Source organism: Tenrec ecaudatus, chromosome 1 (assembly GCF_050624435.1).
Source record: "Tenrec ecaudatus isolate mTenEca1 chromosome 1, mTenEca1.hap1, whole genome shotgun sequence".
In the NCBI taxonomy this organism is placed as follows: Eukaryota; Metazoa; Chordata; class Mammalia; order Afrosoricida; family Tenrecidae; genus Tenrec; species Tenrec ecaudatus.
The window spans coordinates 21269822-21292425 of record NC_134530.1 but is presented as its reverse complement, the minus strand read 5'-3'; the positions used below and the strand labels follow the sequence as shown (position 1 = coordinate 21292425).

Sequence of the window (22604 nt, the reverse complement as noted above, 5' to 3'; positions counted from 1 at the left end):
CAGAGCAGATCATCAGTCTTACATTCAACAATTCGTGCACGCGTTTCCATTCTTCCATTGCAGTCCCTTAAAGGTACCATTACTTTCCCACCATTTCCCTGTGTTTACTGTTTATCTCTTCCTCCTCTAACCCTCTGAACTCAATCCTTGGGTAAATTCTGCTCCTTTGGTCTTAAATTATTGATCATTGAATTCAGTTCCAGACCTGAAGAGTGAAGGGCCGCCGTTTGGGGTCCCACCAGTCTCGGTCTGACCATGAGTTTGATCTCATGCAATTTTTTGAGCTCTCCTCATTTTTCTGCCACTCTCTCCAGGACCTTCTAATGTGACCGTGTTCAGAGCAGTTGGTAGTGGAGTCAGTTCTCAGAATTGTGGAGACTGATGTTTGTGTGGCCTGTTGGACTGATTGTTTTCATGGGGCATTCCATGTCCACAACTCTTCCTTCTTCTGGACAAGAAGAGATTAGCACACCTTTGATGACTACTCACCAAAGTGTAGGAAGTAAGACATTGTCTTTGTGAACTTTTTTGCCAGGTGATCTTAGTGTCCCTCATGACTGATCCTGATCCCCCAAGTCCCAATTCATTCCCTCCCCATTTTTGGTATGTTTAAGAGGTTTCCCTAATGTTGCCCCTCTGTACTTCACCACATTCCTGGATTTATTTACAGCAAAACTAAATACCCACTGCCATTGACCCTATTCCGATTCATAGTGACTCTTTGGGACAGAGTAGCATGCCTCTTCCTCCCACCCCACCCCCCCACCCCGGTTTCCAAGCTGTAAATCTTTATAGGAGTAGAAAGCCTCATCTTATTCCTGAGGAACGACTGGTTCAAGCTGCTAACCTGTGGATATCAGTCCAATGTGTAACCCACTGTGCCAGCAGGGTTCCTCAGTGGTAAACATACATGTAAAAATACCCTCCATCAAATCTGTGTGTACTCCAGGACACATGCCACTCTTCCTCACTCACATCCCTGTGCAGCCCACGTCTCTAACCAAGCAACTACTCGGAAATCACTATTGCAGGATTGTGTGTATAATAGCAGTTGTCTCTGCTGCCGTTAACTCTTGCAGACCGCCCAGTGTCTTCTCTTGTCTCCATTTTTTTGGCCAACCTTTCTCTTATTGTATGCTGCCTTCACATTCACCTAAGACTCGTCTACCCCCTGGCCACTAACTGCTCACTCGTGGTAACCAGCAAATTGAGAAAAGTTGCACGGAGAATCCTCCCGCCCCATCGTGACAGTGCACCTGCTCATCCTTAAGACTCAAAAAGGCTGTCCTGTGAGAATTTTGGGAAACAGTTCCCCATCCACCCTTCTGTCTTTTTACTCTCCAGATTTGAATAACCTTGACTAAACATGTGGTTTGAGGCCCTCAAAGGTGCCAGCTCTGCTGTTGGACATGTGGTGTACCTTGTTCTTCAGAGAGGCCTAGAAAGATGGCCTTCGCAAGTATTCCGACTGCGATGCAAGAGAGGCCCAGAAGGGTAGTTTCACAGTTTGACGCTATTCTCTAGTGAGGGTGATTTCTGAGCTTTTGCAGCAGTACTTTACCTCAGATCCACAGCAGGCTTTCAGTGTAAGTAGTAGATATGCAGTCATCCATGTGCCACCTGGTAGCTCCATGCACCCGCCCCAGCAACTTGACTCTGTGCATTCTGACTTTTTAAAAAATAGTTTTATTGGCATACTTCATATCAGGAAATTGAATCATTCAGTCATTATTAAGAAGAGTCTGCCATCGTCACCACATCGATTTCAGAACATTTTCTTCTCATACTCATTAACTCCCACATTCTGACTTTCGGTGAAACATTCTCACATAATTTGCTTTGCCACGCCACAAAGTCTGTAAAGTGTGGAGCTTGAGGATCACAGACTGAAGCCCGTGGGCCAGTTAGAGTTTTCACAGCACACAGCTGTTCAAGGATCGTCTAGCAGAGTTTTGAGTGACTGCCGCAGATGTCCTTTGTTAGGGCCCTCGGGGCCAGTAATAATTTGCTTTACAGAAAAGGTTTGCCAATATCTGCTGGAATATGTGTAGTCCAACAGTTTTGCTCTTATTTTTTTGTGAGCGTGTTTTATTTTTTTTAAATTCATTTTATTGGGCGGCCTTTACAGCTTTTATCATAATCCATATACCCATCCATTGTGTCAAGCACATTTGTATGTTTCTATCATCATTTTCAAAATATTTTCTTCCAATTTGCGCTTGGGTGCACCAAAATTGGCTGTTTTTTACTGTAAACTTATCCCAGGACCATGTTTTAATTCACAAATGTGTCACCCAGATGTAACCATCAGTCCAGCATTGTAAGCCCACCAGGTGTCAAGTGATACCTTTGACTACACCTGGACAGCTATGGGTACCTTTTGTAGGGACAGTACAGGACTCTCCCTCCCACCTGTGGCCACAGAGTCAACTTACACACATGTCTACCCCCCACAAGTGTCAGAGGAGGACTGTGCACCCATTGGGCTTTGCAGAAGTAGATGGGCAGACTTCTCTGATGAGGTGCCTTGGGTTGGATGAAGCCTCCTGCCTTGTGCATGGCAGCTGACCTAATTTCACCAGCGGCGGCACCCAGGCCTCCTGCAGGATTCTCAGCGCCCCCCATTGAATTGGCCTGCTGACTAGTTCCTGAAGTAAAGGAACTGGGATTCAGGTTGGCTGGCTTCTGGGCTGCAAGGTCCCTGTGGCTTTCTGTCGTCTTCAGTGGGGAGCAGAGAGCTTGAATGTGCTGTATACCCAGCAGGATGTGCTTGTCTCGTCCTTGGCTCAGCTGCTTTAAGGCAGGCTGCTGGGCTGAGTCAGACGATGGGGGCAGTTTCTGACAACAGGTGTGGGGGCAGGCCATTGCAGGGGCCAATGCTGATCAGGAAAGTCATGCTGCCTTGCTCTCCTTGTGGCACAGTTGGCACTTGCCCGGGGGTCTATTGCCATGAATGTGGGTCAGCTACTTCCTTAGCAGTAGGTGGATGGACTTTGATATCTGCACTGTCACCATGTAACCATCTTAGCAGGAATGTTTCCAGTGCAGGATGAGATTGATTGCAAGTCAACTCTTCTCTAGGAATTAACTCATTTTGCCAAAGTCTTTGTTCCCATGGAGAACTTTGAGTCTCCCCAGTGATTGTACAGGAGTCATGCAAAGGTGAACAGGTAGTCTCGTTTGTCAACGGCAGTATGGGCCAGCACCTGGTTTCTGCCTGCCCAGGCCCTGCCAATGCTTCAGGGGAGCCTTGCACCTTAGTTCTTCCTCAGGACACCAGTCTCTTGTAAATAGACAACCAAGGGACTGGGTGGCCACCTGCTCCTGTTTGGATATGGGCATGATATCTCTGGAAATATCACTATCAGACATTTGCTGGAGTCACATTTTGTGGGCATTGAGACCTTCAGCTGCTTTTCAAGGGTAGAGAATATGGGACACGACACACGAAACTCTGGGTGACTGGGCAGACCAGGTCACTGTCCACTTTTCTTTTGTCATGGGATGATGACAAAGCTGTCACTGCTACCACCTGGTAGCGCTGCTGGAGTGTTCGGTATGCTGGCAGCCGTCTAGTTCTCAGTAAGTAGCCAACCACCCTTACTCTCCTGTAGGTCACTGGCCACGGATGGAGCCTTCTTGATCACCCGGCCTCCCTTGAGGCTTGCTCTCTGTTCTCTTGAGGAGGGTGGACTGTGAGTGGGCAGGAGTGAGGTGATCAGGACCTTCAGGACAAAGTGTGACCGGCAATAACCACATTCTTGTGATGGGTGAGATCGCTGAGGTGCTGAGTTTGGGCAGGCATGCTTGGTCTCCCTCTTGTCCCCTCCTGCAGTCCTCAGTCCCAGACAAGGCCTCCACCCCTGCTTAACCTGCTCCTCATCTCCTTCCCTGGTCTGGGAACAAGTAACTGCACCCAGCTTCTTTGCCACAAGTCAGCCCTGAGAAGAACCTCATCCCACATCAGGGAATCACTTGTAACTCATAGCATCCCCACGTTTTGCAAAGTGTAGCTATTCCTTTGGGTTTCTTGCTATAATCTGCACAGAAAGAGATTGACAGGCCTTTTCTCCCATGGCCCTACCAAGTGGATTTGAACGCCCTTCTTGACATTCTGAATTGGTTTCTGATCTATTTGTGCAACATTTTTCTGTGCCTGATTTTAGACTTACATGTGCAAACTGCCTAGATTGTAAGTATGGTTAAGATTATTTTGAAGGAAGCATTAAATAACTAGAAGAAAGTTGTATGTTTCATTGGCGCTGTACTGTACCCTGAATGGCTCGTCTCTACCTTGTGACCCTTCTGTGAGGGGATGTTCAATTGTCTACAGATGGGCTTTGGGTCTCCACTCTGTCTGCACATACACACTCCCACCACCACCACTGCTGCCCCCCATTCACATTGGTATGATTTTTTGTTCTTGGTCTTTGATGCCTAATCCTATAAATACCTCGTGATCACATAGGTTGATGTGCTTTTTCTTCCATGTAGGCTTTGTTGCTTCTCACCCAAATGGCCGCTTGTTTATCTTCAAGCCTTTAATACTCCAGAGGACGCCATATCTTTTGATAGGCGGGCACTGTTATCCTTCTTCACCATGCTTCAACACCCCCCCCACCCACACACTATCATGACCTCAATTCTACCGTACAAATATGACTAGAACAGATCATGTACACTGCAACAGATAAAGAGCTCACAAAAAAAAATTTAAAAAAAAAAAAGAGCTCACAACACAGGGAATCCAGGACAGATAAACTCCTCAGGACCAATAATGAGAATAGAGATAACCAGGAGGGTAAGGGGAAAGGTGGGGGGAGAAAGGGGAAATCAATCACAATGATTAACTTATAGCACCCCCCCACCATGGGAACAAACAACAGAAAAGTGGGTGAAGGGAGACAGCGGCCGATGTAAAATATGAAAACAATAATTTATAATTTCTCAAGGTTTCATGAGAGGGAGGATGGGGGAAGGAACAAAAATGAGCCAAAATCAAGGGTTCAAGTAGAAAGAAAATGCTTTGAAAATGATGGCAATATATGTAAGAATGTGCTCGACACAATGATGTATATATATGGATTGTGATAAGAGCTGTAAGAGCCCCCAATAAAATGATTTAAGAGGAATGTTTTAAAGAAAAAAATGAAAGTATTTCTCTTGAAAGCCAACCAACATTACAGCTGCAGTGTATTTATAAATGCTGTCTGTCCTTCCAACATCAGAGCCTTCCGAGCAGCTGGGATGATAGCAGAGTGTACCCTGAAAGCCTGGGGGACTTGCTCGGGGTGACGGAGGGCTTGGCATTTTATTTATTTTCCATTTTATTTTCATTAATCTTGAGTTTCCCAAAATTTTTGATGCCAAGTCCTTTGTTAGATGCCATCGAGTCAATTCTGACTCAACACCTTATATACACAACAGTGAAACATGGCCCAATCCAATTGCACCAGCCTCATAATTGTGTTGTGTGAACCCATTGTTCCATCCACTATGTCAACTCATCTCATTACTACCCTTCCCTTTTTTTGCTGTTCCTCCACTTTACCAAGCATGATGTTCTTCTCCAGGGACTGGTCTTTCCCTGGTCACATGTCTAAAGTACTGGACAACCTCACCATCCTTGCCTCTAAGGAGCATTCTGACTGTGCTTCTTCCAAGGCAGATTTGCTTGTTCTTTTGGAAGCTCGTGGGGCTTAGACTGTACTTTGCCAGCACCAGAACTCAAAAGCATCAATTTTTCTTCAATCTTCTTATTTAGTGACTTTCACATACATATGAGGCGATTGAAAAACCCAACAGAATGCTCAAATTGTAGAACAGTATCATTAATAATCACATGCAAGTAAAATTTGGCTGAAGATTATCCAGTAACAATTGCAGCTATACATTGATTGGTCCAGGATAGATTCAGAAGAGAATGTGGAACAAGGGATATATACATCATTGCTGATGTCAGATGGATCTTGCCTGAAAATGAAATGGAAGAAATAAAGATAGATATAGTTTAGTGAGTGGAAATGGACTGGTTGGTATTGGCCATTTCGAAACAGATAGTTATTTGGTTCACTATGCTCAGAATGATGAAATCAAGAGGAACGGGGCTGCATTCATCAACTAAAAAGGACATTTATAGTTCTTTCTTGAAGAACAGTTCTTACAGAATTGTACCTACCTGCATACAAGGAAATCCAATTAGTACAACGGTTATTCATATTTATGCACCAACCACTAAAGCTAGAGATGAAGAAATTGAATTCTACCAACATTCTCCGTCAGAAATTCATTAAACATTTATCAAGATGCACTGATAATTGGCGATTGGAGTGCAAAAAGTTGGGGGTGGGGGAAAGAGGAAGAAACAGTAGTTGGAAAATAAGCTCTAAGTGAGAAAAATGAAGTTGTCTTGCAATATCACTGACTTGTTCATAGCAAATACATTTTTTCCAACAACACAAGTGGCGACTATACACATGAACTACTTTAGAAGGAATACACAGAAATCAACTTCCTTAGTGTCAAATTGTTCATAGCGCTCTTAATACAAAAGAAACAACCAGTTTCTAAAAGAACATTCCTGGTTTGGGCAAGTTTGTTTTACACCACTCACTTTTAGAAAAGACCTGCATTCCTGCCTGCTGTCACTAGTGTCAGATGAGAAGACAGTGGAAAGCCAAGACTAGCAGGCTGCTGGTGGTTTCCCAGTGAGCTGTTACCAGGCAGCGCGCATCCTGAGCAGTGCGGAGTTTCTTTCTCAGAAACTGCGCTCAGCAGCAGACTTTGAACTGGCCGTGGACACTGTGTGCTAAGACTGTTTTTGTTTGTTTTTATGCACTATGCGGTACCATTTGATAGATTATTTTGGGGTTCTAGGAAGTCTTGAATCCCGCCCCCTACCTTCCACCCCCCACCCCAAACCATTTGTAATTGTTTTAGCAGGTACACCTCTTCAGTTGTACCTTTGGATCCGAAGTAATTTGTTGGCTATCGTCCAGTTAACCCACTGCGCACAACAGAATGAAACACTGCCTGCCTAGCCCCTCCACCCTCATAGTTGCTGTGTTTGAGCACATTGGTGGGATCACTGTGCGGATCCATCTCGAGACTTCCTCCTTTTTCCCCGACCTGCTTTATTTACCAAGCATGCTGTCTCTTTGGAAGTCTATCATCCTCCCTTTGGGGGAACATTGTAGCTGTGCTTCTTCTGAAGCAGCTTAGTCCGTTCTTCTGACTCCAGTGTTCTTCATCAACCCCACACTCAAAGACTTTGATTCCTCTTCTGTGTTAGTCTGTAGTCTGCTTTTGTGTTCATGTGAAGTGATGGAAAATACTGTCTTTAGCCAGGTACACCTTGGACCCCAAGATCACTGTGCCCTTAAACATTAAAAGAGGTCTTTCCAACTTGAGCCTATTCTCTGTTTATCATGATGTCAATCGGTCTAGTTGCTAGCATTTTTAAAAACCTGTAACAGTTGTTTAATGCAGTTTGTCAATGAATGTAATAGTGGGGATTTTTTTTTAACATTGAATTGTAATCCATATGGAAGGCTGTATAGCAGCGCTTCTCAACCTGTGGGTTGTGACCCCTTTGGAGGTCAAACGAACCTCCTAACAGTAGCAAGATTACAGTGATGAAGTAGCATTGAAAAGAATGTACTGGTTGGGGGTCAGCACAACATGTGGAACTGTATGAAAGGGCCGTGGCATGGGGAAGGTTGAGAACCACTGCTGTATAGTCTTTGATCTTCCTCAAGAAGGTCTTTCACCAAACAAGTTTGGGTCATCTGCATAGCTAAAATTGTATGAGCCTTCCTCCCATCCTGATGCTGTGTTCTTCTCTGTACAGTCCAACTTCTGAGATTGTTTTCTCAGCATACAGGTAGAGTAAGTGGTGAAAAAAAATCCAACCCTGATGCACACCTGCTGAGGTTTTTAACCCATTGAACTGACCGCCTCGTAATGGATTGAACCTCAGTTGCATTGAGGGTGGTGCTTTGTCACTTGAGTATGGATGGAGGCTGCCCCAACTAGATCATCAGCCTGAGCCTTTTTTTTGGGGGGGGGTGTCCTCATTTACCACTGAAACCACCTAGGAGTCAGGCAGGTTTAGACTCCTGGCTTGTTAGCATGGCTCCTCCACTTTATGCTGATAGTACTATAAGTCACTGAGCTTTGAGACTATGTCTCACAGCTGTTGTGAACTCGGAGTCCCTCTGTGTGGGCTTGGATTGGAGGGGGCGCTTGTTTAAGGTAAGGCAGAGATAGAAAAATGAGTTCTCTGCAGAAAAACATTCATTTGTCTTGTGAGCAGAGAAATCACTGTCCTGCCCCTGGGTTTGCCTAGTGTGAAGGTGAAGTGGTAGGTTGCTGGCCCGTGGCCACAGTGCCCATGTGCCCTCTTGGGGAGAGAACACACGCAGCCCAGCCCAGCTGTTCCAAAGGCCTAGCGAACACCCGTCACCTTGACTTCATCTGCCTGGAGACTTCCAGAACAGCCTGACTTAGTGGAAAACTTCCTGGGACTGCTTCATTTTGCAGTGATGGTGCTGGTACAGGTCTGACCTGGTGCCTCTCGTCCCACATGGTGTCCAGGTAGCCTGCTTGGAGCAAGGTGATGCACTGTCCCTCTGACTTACTCTCAGCACGCCCACTGCTCCCTATCTCCCCACACCCCCAACCTGCTCCCTTCTGTGATGCTACTCTTCTAGTCAGAAAGACAGATCTGTTTGAACTCCCCTCTCATGTCTTTCCTGTGCCCCAGCTCCTGTAGTTGCTAGTGATCCCCTTCTTTCTCTTGTGAGAAGGATGTGTGAGTGGGGGCCTCTCTTCCTCTTGCTTTCTGCTCACTCTTCTTCCAGCTCCCTGGCCTATGATGTGTGCAGCCCTAAGACTCTTGCCTGGCCCCCCGTCCTCACGCCGTTGGTTTATTTAGTGGGTCTTCTATTGGTCTCCCTAGTGTTCTTAGTTTTGTTTTTGAGGAGACAAAGCATTTATTCATGGATGTATTACATAACAGTAAAAACCATACAGAACAAATGTACTAATTAGCTTCACAATGGGATACCTGTTAATTGTATAATATAATTCATTACTAAAAATGATACCCTCACTTGTACTAGATAATAAAATATTTCATTTGGTAGCTGTAATGGATATGTATATGTTTATTTAACATAAGTAAAATGGAGGAAACAAAAGTTCAACAATTTTTTCCCCCACTTTTTTCCCCCGGCCCCGCACCCACCCCTTTCTCCTAAGTTCAACAATTTCACTACTTGAGTTATTTTAATTTTAAATAACAAATTCTATTTTCTGCCATATTCGGTCTTATTTGGGACTTGCATTGTAAGGCTTTTGAAACTTATACGGTGCTATAGTTTATTGTGCCAGCCTGGCCGATAAACACAAGTAGGATTAACTGAAGGGCAGAGGGATAAATGGCTTGCTTGTTCTGTGCCTCAGTTTAAAGGGGTACACTATCTGTGGGATGCCTAGCCTGTGGACTGTGTCACACTAAGTTGAGGTCCCTTTAAGCCCACACGATTGGAATGGTCATCTCTGGAGCTGGGGACTGACAGTTGATGACAGTTGGGTACCTGCCTTGCAGTTTGCTGCCTGGGTATCTATAGCCCAGCTCTCTCTACAGAAGGGGACTAGTAACTGGCAGCTCTCAAAAACTTGAAGGACTGCTAGTGTCTCACTGCTTTATAACTTAACTGTTAATTTCTTGTATTATCTATCTGTATATTATTTAACGGTTTATTTCTTGAATTATATATCTATCTTTATAAATATATTTATATATAATTACTAGCAATCTGGTTTGTCTCTCTAGAGAACCCTGTCCAATACATACGGTTTCCCTGTAAAGTATCCTTGAGCATACCAAAAACCAAACCCACTGCCATCAAGACAATCCTAACTCACATGACACCTCTATGGGGTCTCTGAGTCCATAAATCTTTTTAATTAATTTATTTTTTAAAACATTTTATTAGGGGCTCATACAACTCTTACCACAATCCATACCTATACATACATCAATTGTATAAAGCACATCCGCACATTCCCTGCCCCAATCATTCTCATAGTATTTGCTCTCCACTTAAGCCCTTTGCATCAGGTCCTCTTCCCCCCCCCTCCCTCCCCACTCCCCCCTCCCTCATGTGCCCTTGGTAATTTATACATTGTTATTTTGTCATATCTTGCCCTATCCGGAGTCTGAGTCCATAAATCATTATAGGAACAAATAGCCTCATCTTTTTTTCAGGAGAAGTTTATAGATTTGATCCATCAACCTTGCAGTTAGTAGTCCAGTGCTTGCAGGCCAGGGCCACCAGGACTTCTAACCTTGAACATGCTGCTGTTATTAGGTGTCTTTCATCAATCAGTTCAACTCAGTGCAACCTTTTGTACAAAACAATGCCAACTCCTGTACCGTCTGCACAATTCCTTTTCTGTTCAAGGCCATTGCTGCAGCCACTCTGTTGAGTGCACTACTCACTCATGATAGCAGCTTTAAAATAAATGATATGACATCACCATTCTTGCTTCTAAGGAGCATTCTCGTTGTACTTCTTCCAAGACAGATTTGTTTGTTCTTTTGGCAGCACATGGACCTTTCAATACTCTTCTCCAGTACCATAATTCAAGTGTATCATTTCTTCTTTTCCTTATTCAATGTTCAACTTTCACTTGCATATGAATGCTTGAAAATACCATGGTTTGGGTCAGGCGGTGCTCTTATTTTTAAAGGTAGCTCAGGCATGGCAACCAGCACTCTAAAACCATGAGAACCAAGCACCAGAGTCAAACCTCACAGAGCCCTTCATCTGGGAGTACCTTGGAGCACAGCCTTTCTTTCCATTGGCACCCAACTGGGCCTACTTGTTGGGTGCTGGGATGAGACTGGGGAGAAAGGAAGGTAGTTAATTACCTGAGTGTGACAGCCCATCCCTTTTGCCACCCTGCCTTGAAAGAGCCATACTTGCCTCTGAGAAGGTGGAGGTCCCTGTTAGCCATCAAAAGTCTAGATTTGGAGAAACCGCCTCCCTCTTCTTGCCCCTGCAGTGTCCCTGCCTCTTTGCCTTCCTTGGTCCACACCACCGTGCTTCTTTCTAGGCCTACATGACAGGCAGTTCTGGCAGAATTTCCACCAGAAATTCCCCCAGTGGAGGAGAGGATTCTCTTGTGTCCCCAAGCCTGGCACGGGCTTCCCTAGCCACAGATGTCTGTCCTAAAAATTGCTATCATTCATAACATTTGCTATTGGCTGGTTATAATAAGATTATAGTGTCTTTTGATGTCTCAAACGACTTGCCCTCTACTGGGGTAGGTAGCTCATCTCCATCTTAAGCACCATGTCGCACTCAGGGTGTCCACCCCAACTCCTCTGAGAAAGAGTCCTTAGCCAGGTGGAGCAGGTAGAGTCAGCACCAAGGAAGGGGCCTGCAGTGTGTCCTCTCTATCCACGCCTCAAAGACTTGGAAGGCTTGGACAGTGTGAATACCAGGCTTGTGTCTGGGCTGGAGATGGCAGGTGGGTGGCCATTGTGTACTTTGTGTAGCAGTAGATTTGAGACAAAAGGCACCCTCAAATCTTGTGTGCATATATTGTGGAAAGTCAGGGAGAGAATGAATGTTAATCACTAATTTGGGCAATCCTGGTGGTGGTAGTGGTTTGGCCTGCTAAACACAAGGTCAGCAGTTCGAAACTACCTGCCGCTCTTAAGGGAGAAAGATTAGGCTTTCTACTTCCTAAAGAGTTATAGCCTCAGGACTCCATGGGGACAGTTCTGCCCTCCCTTCATAGGATTTCTGTGAGTCAGCATTGACTCAATGGCAGTGAGTTTGGAGGGTTTTTTCGGCGGGGTGGGGGGGCGGCGGCGATTTGCGGGTATCCAGTTGGTCATGCTCCCTGTAAGGTACATAGAATAGGCCAGTCCCAGGACAGACTGCAGTCTAGGGATGTCAAAAAATGATTAAGCCATTATTCTTCCCAACACAATTGCTGAAGCAAAATGGGTGTATAAGTAAATGTGGAAAAAGCTGATGGTGCTCGACTGTTACAAGATAGAGCATCTGGGATCTTAAAGGCTTGAAGTTAATCAAGCAGCCATCTAGCTGAGAAGCAACAGAACCCATATGGGAGAAGCACACCAGCCCGTGCGATCACAAGGTGTCGACAGGATCAGGCATCAGAAGATCCAAAAACACAAAAGTGAGGGGCCCGGAATGGGGACCCAAAGCCCAAATGTAGGACCTCCCCTTACAGAAGGGCCACAAGGAAGGGACGAGTCAGCCAGGGTGTGGTATAGCACCTACGAAATACAACATTCCTCTCGCTTTTTGGTGCTCACCCACACACACTATCATGACTCCAGTGCTACCTTACAAATCCAGGTAGACCAGGGCATAGACACTGGCACAGATAGCTCTCGACACACGGGGTCCAGGACAGATGAGCCCCTGAGGAACAGTAATGGGAGTAGCGATGCCATGAAGGTAGGGGAAAGGGAAGGAACTGATGGCAATGATTGATATATAACACTACCACCCCTCCAGGGGATGAACAACAGAAATGTGGGTGAAAGGAGACAACGGATGGTGTAAGATGTGAAAATAATAATTTATAAATTATCAAGGGTTCATGAGGGTGGGGGAGGGAGGGATAAAAGGAAGAAATATCAAGTGTTCAAGTAGAAAGAAAATGTTTAAAAAATGATGGCAAATGTGCTTGATATAATTGATGTATGGATTATTTGTAAGAGCCCCCAATAAAATGATTTATATATTACAAAACAAAAAAAGCCTGGGAGCTTTACCCCTTTATGTTGCTTCTCCAAAGCCCGAGGGCAAAGGTAACTGTTTTCCACCCAAGAACCAAGGCAGAGGCCACACATAAAGGAACATCAGTTCAGCACCACAGCAACATCAAAAACATCCAAGCCTCCACTGCTGAAGGACCATTGGCCAGGAATTGAACCACGGCCTCCCACCTGACAACAGAATTTTTCCACTGAGCCACTCAAGTCCCTAGCAGGGAGGAACAAGCTAGGGTTCTGACACAGTCCGAGTCCCATATCACATATTTCTGATGTGGCTAGCCACTGGCCAGTGAAGTACTGTAGTGGGCACAGCCCTCGGACGGAGACAGCCTGTGCAGATGCAGTAGACAGACACCTTATCACTGAGGTGATGCACCAAAAGGCATTAGTGGGACTTGTGACTTGAAAGGACTCTTGGGCAGAGACAATGGGGGGAGGCATGAGGGATGTCAGTGGCAAGGGCATGCCTGGACCTTACTTGGTCTGAGTTGCCTCTCCAGCCACCTAGAGTCTGGGGGTGGGGGGACTGCCACATTGCCCATAATTGAGTGAAAACCTGCTCCTGGGACTTTAGGGAGCACTTTCCAAAGTCAAACCAGCCAGGCCTCCCTGCCTCTCCAGGACCTGTGCCCTTTACCCCCACATCCTTCTCATACTCCTTGGCCAGAAGATTTTCACCCACTAACAACTCCTGGCTTTGTTCTGAAGGGAGTTTGGGAAGGGCAGGCGGCCTCAGCTCACATTGATCTCTTCCTACTACTGAAACTGGTATAACACCAGATCGGCAAAGGTGGCTAAGAGGGGTGTATTTCTATGATCAGGTTAGACCAGCTGGTTATCGCCCGGTTCCCTGTTTGGGTTTTAAATTGCAAATGTGCACAGCAGGTTTAGGGCTACCAAGAAAATGTCCGTCACCAGGATGTCCTCATCCGCCACCCAGCCTGTTTCCGCTCCATGCCTGGTTCAGCTGAGGTCCCTGATGGCTCTGTGGTTGGCACCAACCAATTGGAAGGTTTCAGAAGGCTCACAGACACCGTCCATCTCTTCATTCCACCACCACCACCCCCCTTTACATGCAAGAACGGAAGCGTTTTAGTACTGTGTGGTTCTCATAAGGCAGTTGTAGTATGCTGTGCTGTCTGGGGCCCTTGTTCTTCCTGCCCTGTGGTCACCATAGTGCCTACAGCCATGTCCTTCCCTGCGTGGAAGCAGCTCCCACAGAGCTGGGTGGCTGTAAGCCTAAAGGCCTCCTGACAGTTGCGTGTAGCTCGTGGTACTGCTTCTCCATAACCACCAGTTCTGATGGAGTCTTCCCTCCCCACAGAGTGCCCAGTGGAGAATGTGATGGGATCGGTAGCATGTCTGTGGAGAGTGGCTCTGGGACGAGATTGAGGAATCTGCCCGTGATGGGGGATGGACTAGAAACTACCCAGATGTCCACGCCGCAAGCCCAGCCCCAGCCCCAGCCAACCGCTGCAGCCAGCGCCAACCCCCCACCTCCTGAGACCTCCAACCCCAACAAGCCCAAGAGGCAGACTAACCAGCTGCAATACCTGCTCAAAGTGGTGCTCAAGACACTATGGAGACACCAGTTCGCGTGGCCTTTCCAGCAGCCTGTGGACGCTGTCAAGCTCAACCTCCCTGTGAGTAGTGGACAGGCTGGGGACCCTTGGGAAGTTGAACACCTGGCCCAAGAGGCTTCAGCACTCCTGTGAGTTGAAGTCACAAACAGTAACCGATTGCTCAGATGTAAGGATACTCAAAGGCCCCCATTGTCTGCAATGGGCTAGAACCAGAACCCTTGGGCATGGCTCCTCAGCGCTGTGCGGCGGCGCCTACCCTGGTGCCCTGCGCCGCCCCCGCCCCCCCTCCCCCCCCATATGCTTTCTAGTGAAGTAATTGTTGCCTTTCATCAGAACTGGGACAAAAGAGGCCATGAGTGCACAGGTGAGTGCTCGCAGCCTCTGGTGACGGCCCCAGTAGGCCCTCCTGTGTCTGTGACCATGAGCCATGCACTGCAGGAGCCATGCACTGCAGGCAGTATTGGGAAGGGTGAGTGTTCCTCCAAGTCCAGGTTTCCTAGCTGCTCTCCTGGCGACCAGGATAAGTCGTGTGAGGTTGAGCGGCATTGATGATCACCGGTCGCATGGTAGGTGACATCAGGGCAGCTACTCAGGGGCCAAGGTGTAGACAACCAGAGCAAGTTTCACAGGTGACTTAGGAGGAACCAGCAGAGAGGACACCATGGAAATGTGATTCTCAAAGCCACGTTTCAGCTTCCGGGTTTGCAGAGGGTCAGAGATGAGGGATGGCCTGGTGGCACTTAGAGGGACTGGCATAGTGGTTCACACACATTGAGCCGCTAACCACAAGGCCAGAAGCTGGGCTCCACCAGTGGGGCTTGGAGAAGGCGAGGCTTTCTGTTCCCATGGAAATTTATAGCCCCAGAAACCCAAAGGGACAGTTTTACTCTGTCTTGTAGGGTTTCTGTGAGTTGGAGTGTTGTTTCTGTTGTGTGGAACCAGAGGGGTGGCCCCTAGAAGCAGGACAAGAGCATGCTCCAAGGGGTAGAATGACAGCGCAGCAGCAAGGACAGGAGAAAGGGGAAGCCGAGACCTGGAGAGACCCTGAGAGGGAGGAGGACTGTGTGGCTGAGGGGCCAGAAGCACCTGCAGGACAATTCAGGTGATAGAAGTGCTGCTGCAGGAGACCCCACTGGGCCAGAGCCTGCCCTTCCCCATCTGACCGAGCTGGCTCTCAGGGTGACCCTTCCTCGAGGTGTGGTAGGACCATCAGAACACGGCCCCTGTCACCTGCTTTTTGCCACCTTTTGGGCTTTGAGCTGGGTTTAAACTCTGGCTCTATTGGACTGTTCTCAAAGGTAGCACCCTCCCCAAGGGAAACCCCCCCCCCACCTTTTACCTCCAACTCTGTCCCCTCCTTGATCTGTGTGTCCCCAAGCCACTTAGCACCCTGTGACTGCCTCAGTCTGAAAAACACATCTCAACACCTCACCTTATAAGAGACCCCTGGACATAGAACAAACTCTTGTGTTCCCACCACAGCAGGTATGTTTGAACTTGTTCTTCTGAGTGGTGTCATTAGCAAGTCCCTTCAACCTGTGGCTCCTTTCCCTAGCTACCTTCATCTCCCGTGCCTCCACCTGGGCCCAGTGCCAGAGCCACTTAAAAGAGTCGGGCAAGCAAGTCACTTTAAAGAAGGTGGCTCTTGGAAGGTCTGAGCAGGGCCGACATCCCCGACCTTGGCCGCTGTGTGCAGCCCGATGGCCACCTAGCCCTCCAGTCTCAGCTGGAAGCATAGGCACTGTTGTTCCTATGCCTAAATTCCTTACGGATTTCCCCCACATTTTTCGTTTAGAGTGGGTTTAGGCTTAGAGAACGTCTCAGTGATCATCATTCAATTATTATCATCCAGAGCTTGATTTCAAGGGCTTGGCCCACTCAGTCTTCCAAGGTCAAGCTCAACCTTGGGCACTGACTTGATGGTTGCTGAGCTTGGAGGGACCCATGCTGTCAGGACTTTAGCTCTTTAGACACTGTTCTCTGGGGGATCTGGTGCAGGCTCCCCCCTCCCACCCCCCTTTTCCTTTTCAAGTGGCATGGCTATGTTTACTCTGGCTTAGTGTGTTTCTTACAGGTCTGAGGACTTGGGGAGTTTGTGTTGGGCATCTCATCTCAGTGACCCAATATTCTTTCATGATCCCTGGCCTCGACAGCCCTGTGATTGGTGGGTGTCAGCCAGACGCTGTAGAGGAACTCACTTCTACCACACACAGGCAGGTGTAGCCACCCAGCTGGTTTGGCCCTCACTTCCTCACACCCTGATGCTTACCCGTGGGTCCAGCTCCTATCTGCCTTCCCCGGGGAACTTTCCTTCCACTGCACCCAGCACCTCTGGGGGAGGGCCTTGGCAATTGGCTAGCCCTCCAGTCTTGGCCATCTTCCTGCCGTCACTGACCACATGACAAAGCCCCACATGGAATACTACGCCCCCACCTGTACATGGCCAGGCACAGGAAGTTGGGTGATTTAGGGGTAAGGGCTCTGTTCGGGGCCCCTCAGCGAGGCGGAAAAGCAGCAGCTGGGGAAAGGCTCAAGCTGTCTTCACGGGATTGGGACTTTAAACACCTGTAAGAGGTGCAAGTGGGTGTGAAGAGGACCTGCTAAGCATGCTGTTACCAGCTAAGAACTATTCTGTTTTTACTTAAGGCTGTCTGTTTTGCCTAGTAATTTCTTAAATCAAAAGCCTATTTGAACACTCCCCCTCCAACAAAATTGTACCGGAGAAACCCTAGGTCTCAGCTGTTGGAGAGAGGCTGATGACAGGCCTGCATTTTGACACCCGAGAGGGAATATATTCTTTCCAAAGAGGCCCCAGCACATGGCATGCTCTGCCCTCTCCAGGATTACTACAAGATCATTAAGACCCCCATGGACATGGGAACGATAAAGAAGCGTTTGGAAAACAACTATTACTGGAATGCTCAGGAATGTATTCAGGACTTCAACACAATGTTTACAAACTGTTACATCTACAACAAGGTGAGCTGGGGGCGGCACACAGGAGGGCAGGGGCAGAAGTGGAGAGAAGTTGGGCTTGGGTCTGCAGGAGGAGGAGGTGGTTGGAGTGGAGGTGCTGGGCCTGGGCTGTGTGTGTATGTGTGTCTGTCTTTTATGGGGGAGGAGGGTCTCACCTGTCAAGCTGCCCCTGTTAAGCCTGAAAGTGCCCTGAGGGTGTGGTCCGTGAGCATGTCTAGAGGAGAAGGTGTGAGGATGGGGGCGGTGGTAGCAGTGGGGGCAGCCCAGTACAGCGCCCACATGGGCAACTGAGGAAGTTGTCAGGAGGGCCCTGCTCGGATGTTGCTGTGAAGGGGTGGCTCGAGCTCTGCTCCCAGCCCCCAGCCTTGGAGTCGAGTGTCCCCTTGACCTTGCACATAGACCCACAGGCTGCTCCTTGGCCCATCGCCACAACCCATGGCTCCGCTGTGCCATGAGGCCGGTCCTTTGTTCACAGTGAGACCACAGGCGTGATTAAAACCCACCCTCCCAAATAGAGCGGCTGTGGAGGCAGACCCCAGACAGAACTCAGCTTATGACCTCTGCTGGTGTAGTGGTAGAATGACCCAGAAGAGATGGGTAGGTGAGTTTCCCGAAGCTTCCTCTGCTCGGCCACGCGGCGCTTGCACAGATAAGGTCCCTTCCAGCTGAGAGCCACGTGGGGCAGCGTGTCAGGGCAGAGCGCTCAATGTGGGGAGACTCAGTGCCCCAGCGTGGGACCCGCTGGGGATGGAGCCTAGGGAGGCATCCGTGGCAGGAGGGCCTGCATGACTCACTGGAGCGGGTCTGAAGTATCAGCAGAGCAAGAGTGCAGGGGCATCACTGCCAGGGAGCCGGGAGCATGACAGGTTCCCAAGGCATTCAGATGGTTTCTCAGGCCTGGAGAGGAGGGAGGCATGGGGGCCAGGTGCTTGCTCAGCACCTGAAGACAGGGTTCCTTGGTGACACTAGGCGCTCAGATTGAGAAGGGCCTTGCTGGAGATGGTGCCTGGCGCTTTGGGGCAGGGGTGGCTTGGGTGGGGAAGGGAGCTCTTGCTCAGTCCAGAGAGATGGGACAGACTTACCGGTTCACCCCGTGCTTCTTCATCCAGTCTGGAGATGACATCGTCTTAATGGCTGAAGCCCTGGAGAAGCTCTTCTTGCAAAAAATCAATGAGTTGCCGACCGAGGAGACTGAGATCCTGATTGTCCAGGCGAAGGGACGAGGCCGAGGGAGGAAAGAAGCAGGTGAGCCTGGAGACGGGCCGCCCTTCCTGGCCTTTGCCCCCTTTCCAAGTTTGATTGGGAGGCTGGGGGTGGCTAGGCAATGGCCACTGTTAGGCACAAGCTGCTGCTGGACACGCTGGGTCTGGCTAGTGGTGAGCCTGCCCCATTGGGTCACTCACTGGCCAGAGGACCACCTCTGAACAGAGATAATGGAACTTTTCCTTTTGTGGGGAGGGATCCCTGAATAGTACAATGGGGACCATGCTTAGCTCCTAACCAAAAGGTTGAAGGTTTGAGTCCATCCAGAGCAGCCTGGTGAATCTACTTCTTAAGGTATTTGAATTCCTCCCCTGAACCAGTGCTAGAGCTGGTTTTTGCTTTTCTATTATCGAAAAAGGCAGTGACCTGAACGAAAGTCACTTTCGCCAGTGTCCCATTAGATCTTGACAATTTGGGGCTTGCTCCTTTGCAATACTTGCCTGTGTGTGCCTGGGTCACAGCCATACTTGTTTGGAACCTGGGTTCTCAAGGTCAGCTGGCAGCAGTGGCTTATGTAATAGACAAGGTTCTGGGGCAGCACTGTCTTCAGTGGCTACCTGTGTGCTTCCTGATGCATGCGGCAGGGGTGAGGTTAGCATAGTAGGACTGGGTCAGGCCCCCCGCTGCTTGCCTGGAGTGAAAGCCCATCTCATGGTTTTCTGAAGCCAGGAGTGGGGGCAGGGCTGCAGCTAGGGAAGCATCAAGGGGTGACCAAGGAGCAGGTCTCACCTGGCAGCCTCTGATGTTTCACATGTTTACAACTCGTTCCTGTCTACCTGGTCAGGTACCTTCCCCAGACCAGCAATCTGGTCAGTACATGAACCATGTGACTGCACCTTCTTTGCTCCATTTCTGAGCAGCCTGGCAGCTCAGGGAACCCCATGGTCAGTTTGCTTTTGCTGGACGCTGGGCACGTGTGTGCGTAAGTAGGAGACAAGACTGTTGGCTCAGCCTGGCTCCACTGTCCAGTGTGCTGGTAGACACCCTCCCACATGTGGCATAGTCACCGTTACACTGCTGCCACCCTCGGTTTGGAGTCGCTGGGCATGTCCAGGGGCCGTTGGTGCGTGGACTCCTCGTTCCATTGTGGGTCACTGAGAACAGCAGCCTTTCTGCCTCCCCTGGGGCTCAGGGTGGGCGAGCCAGCTTCTGGAAGCCTTGGTGATGTCTGCTAGCACAGGGCCCTGCAGCAGACATAGTGCTTCTGGAACAGGATATCCCGGCCAAGAATTCGAAGGGCACTTCCTCTACCTTAGCCTCCTCGCTGGTTCCACACCCAGGCAGGCCTCCATGTGTGCTGAGAGGGTCTCTGTCCGAGCCAGGTGCTGTGTGACACGACCCCCTAGCCTTGCTTCCTGGGCAAGGTGCTAGTGTATGTGCAGCGTGAGCTGCGAGCAAGGCCCTCTGTCTCTGCTTGTGGGCTGTATGGGGACATTCCCTGGGAGGAGATCCAGCTCCTTACCACCCTCCCTTTCTCTGTGCTCAGGGACAGCCAAGCCCGGTGTCTCCACGGTACCAAACACGACGCCAGCTTTGACGCCACCCCACACCCAGACCCCTCAGGCTAACCCACCGCCTGTGCAGGCCGCACCCCATCCCTTCCCTGCCGTCACCCCAGACCTCATCGTCCAGACACCTGTTGTGACATTGATGCCCCCCCAGTCCCTGCAGCCGCCCTCATCGGTGCCAACGCAGCCTCCTCCCCCGCCCCCACCAGCCCCCCAGCCTGTGCAAAGCCACCCGCCCATCATGGCAGCTACCCCGCAGCCTGTGAAGGTGAGTAGTTGACAGGGTGGGCCCAGCCTGGGCTACTCTGAGCCTCTGGGGCCCTGGGTGTGTGAGTGGGTGTCTCAGTCTACTGTTTGACGGAGCACAGCCCAGGGGCCCGGGCCACAGTGTGCTGCCACCGGTGGCCACTCCTCTTTGACACAAAGCAGCTCTTTGCATAGAGTTGCAATCTGCACTGTGGGGTTGGACCTCAAGGTCCCCAGCTCAGCATTTCGTAGCTTCTGAAGGTGTTTGAGGCTGGGGGGGAGGGAAGAAGCTCCTGTTGTCATCCTTGGGCCTGTGTCAGAGAATCAGGGCTAGGCAGACAGCTCTGCAGCTGGCCCCTTGCCCCCTCCCGACACTCCTGTGCGCTCTGTAGACCAAGAAGGGGGTGAAGAGGAAAGCAGACACCACCACCCCCACCACCATCGACCCCATCCACGAGCCACCCTCACTGCCACCGGAGCCCAAGGCCACCAAGCTGGGCCCACGGCGGGAGAGTGGGAGGCCTGTGAAGCCCCCGAAGAAGGACGTCCCTGACTCGCAGCAGCACCCGGTACCCGACAAGAGCAGCAAAGTCTCCGAGCAGCTCAAGTGCTGCAGCGGCATCCTCAAGGAGATGTTTGCCAAGAAGCATGCGGCCTACGCGTGGCCCTTCTATAAACCTGTGGACGTGGAGGCGCTGGGTCTGCACGACTACTGCGACATCATCAAGCACCCGATGGACATGAGCACAATCAAGGTGAGCCTTCCCCACACAGCACCCCGTGGACAGGAGCACGGGCTTTGGAGGGGCTCTCTCCTGGAGCCAGCAAGTTTTCTCCGCCTGCCCGAAGGACCCAGCAGCTACTTCTGGGCAAAGTTGAGGGGGGGTGCACCCAGACCATGCACTTAGGGTTTTATGCCAGGGAGATGGTCCTCATGGTCTCCTTCGTGGGCTTTGGGATGATGGATACAACCAGGTCCAGTGGTGCCGGGCGCAGTCCCACAACCTCAGGAGCAAGCACAGGGCGAGCGGATGGCTCAGACGAGAGCAGCGTGTCTGCAGACACCTGTGTGGTTTCTTGCCGCAGCCCCTGAGGTGGGATCCTCTGACCAGGGCCCTGTCTCGTGTCTGCCCAAGTTAGAATGGAGTTCAAGCCTCTTTGGAGGGCTGCTGACCTAGGCAGTGCCTCACCCCACAGATACATGAGTGTGGGTGGCTAGTTCCCAGCTCCGAGGCTCACTGTTGAGTGTGGCCTTTTCTACTTGATAACAGAGAATTGGGCTGATGGCCTCCCCACCACTAGGGTTTGGGTGACCTGAGAAGCCTATTTGCTCCCCAAGCAGCCCTCACGGCTGCCACCACCCCGGAGACAGGTGCGCACAGCTAACAGGCCCGGTCCTGTCTTCCCAGTCTAAACTGGAGGCTCGCGAGTACCGCGACGCTCAGGAATTTGGTGCCGACGTCCGATTGATGTTCTCCAACTGCTACAAGTACAACCCTCCCGACCACGAGGTGGTGGCCATGGCTCGGAAGCTCCAGGTGAGGCTTGGGGTGGGGACCGACCCAGGACAACTTGGCAGGCCTTGTTTTTTGCCGCCTTCTTTGGCAAAGTGGAATGTGGTCTCACTTTGGGATAAAGTGCTAGAAGCCAGAACCTGTGAGGCAGTAAATTTTTTTCATTTTTTTCCACTGTTGTTGGTCTTGTGTGTGTGTGTGTGTGTGTGTGTGTGAGAGAGAGAGAGAGAGAGAGAGAGAGAGAGAGAGAGAGATGCTCTTTTGAGGACCCTCAAGATTTCCCCACCTGCCAATCCGCAGTTGTCTGGCTGGTGGAGTGTCACCCATGGTCAGAGCTTTACTTCAAAACAGGCTTATCTCAGTGGCAGCAGTCATCTGCCTGCCAGGAAAGCCCTGGGCTTCAGTGCTATGACCACCACTGTGACCACCACCCCGGCCCCTGGCAAGATGCTCATGGACCGGGGGTGGGGGGCTGGGCACACAACACAAACACATTGACTGACTCCTTTTCTTTACTTAATCGAAAGCAATAAAAGAAACCACATACCCAAACCTCAACAGTGCCTCTTTGTTTGATCAGATTGAGGATTAAAATAGTGAAGAATAAAGTCAGTATTTGACATTTTATAATTCTATTTCCAGTCTTTAAAATCATGCGTGTGCATCTTGCTCAGTTTGCTTCTAC

At 49.7% G+C, this 22604-nt stretch overlaps 1 protein-coding gene across 6 annotated transcripts in view; it reads left to right on the top strand.

Moving 5' to 3' along the window:
* BRD4 (bromodomain containing 4) overlaps window positions 1-22604 on the top strand; it is an 80233-nt gene that overhangs the window by 39796 nt on the left and 17833 nt on the right. For 5 of the 6 annotated variants that reach the window (XM_075548362.1, XM_075548367.1, XM_075548377.1 and 2 more), the window contains exons 2-7: window positions 14154-14472; window positions 17254-17391; window positions 18498-18633; window positions 20138-20427; window positions 20798-21160; window positions 21815-21943. In XM_075548362.1, coding sequence (XP_075404477.1) covers window positions 14188-14472; window positions 17254-17391; window positions 18498-18633; window positions 20138-20427; window positions 20798-21160; window positions 21815-21943 — 1341 coding nt within the window. In that variant the 5' untranslated portion in view covers window positions 14154-14187. The remainder of the gene's footprint in view (window positions 1-14153; window positions 14473-17253; window positions 17392-18497; window positions 18634-20137; window positions 20428-20797; window positions 21161-21814; window positions 21944-22604) is intronic. The other variant, XM_075548382.1, reaches the window with a different exon arrangement.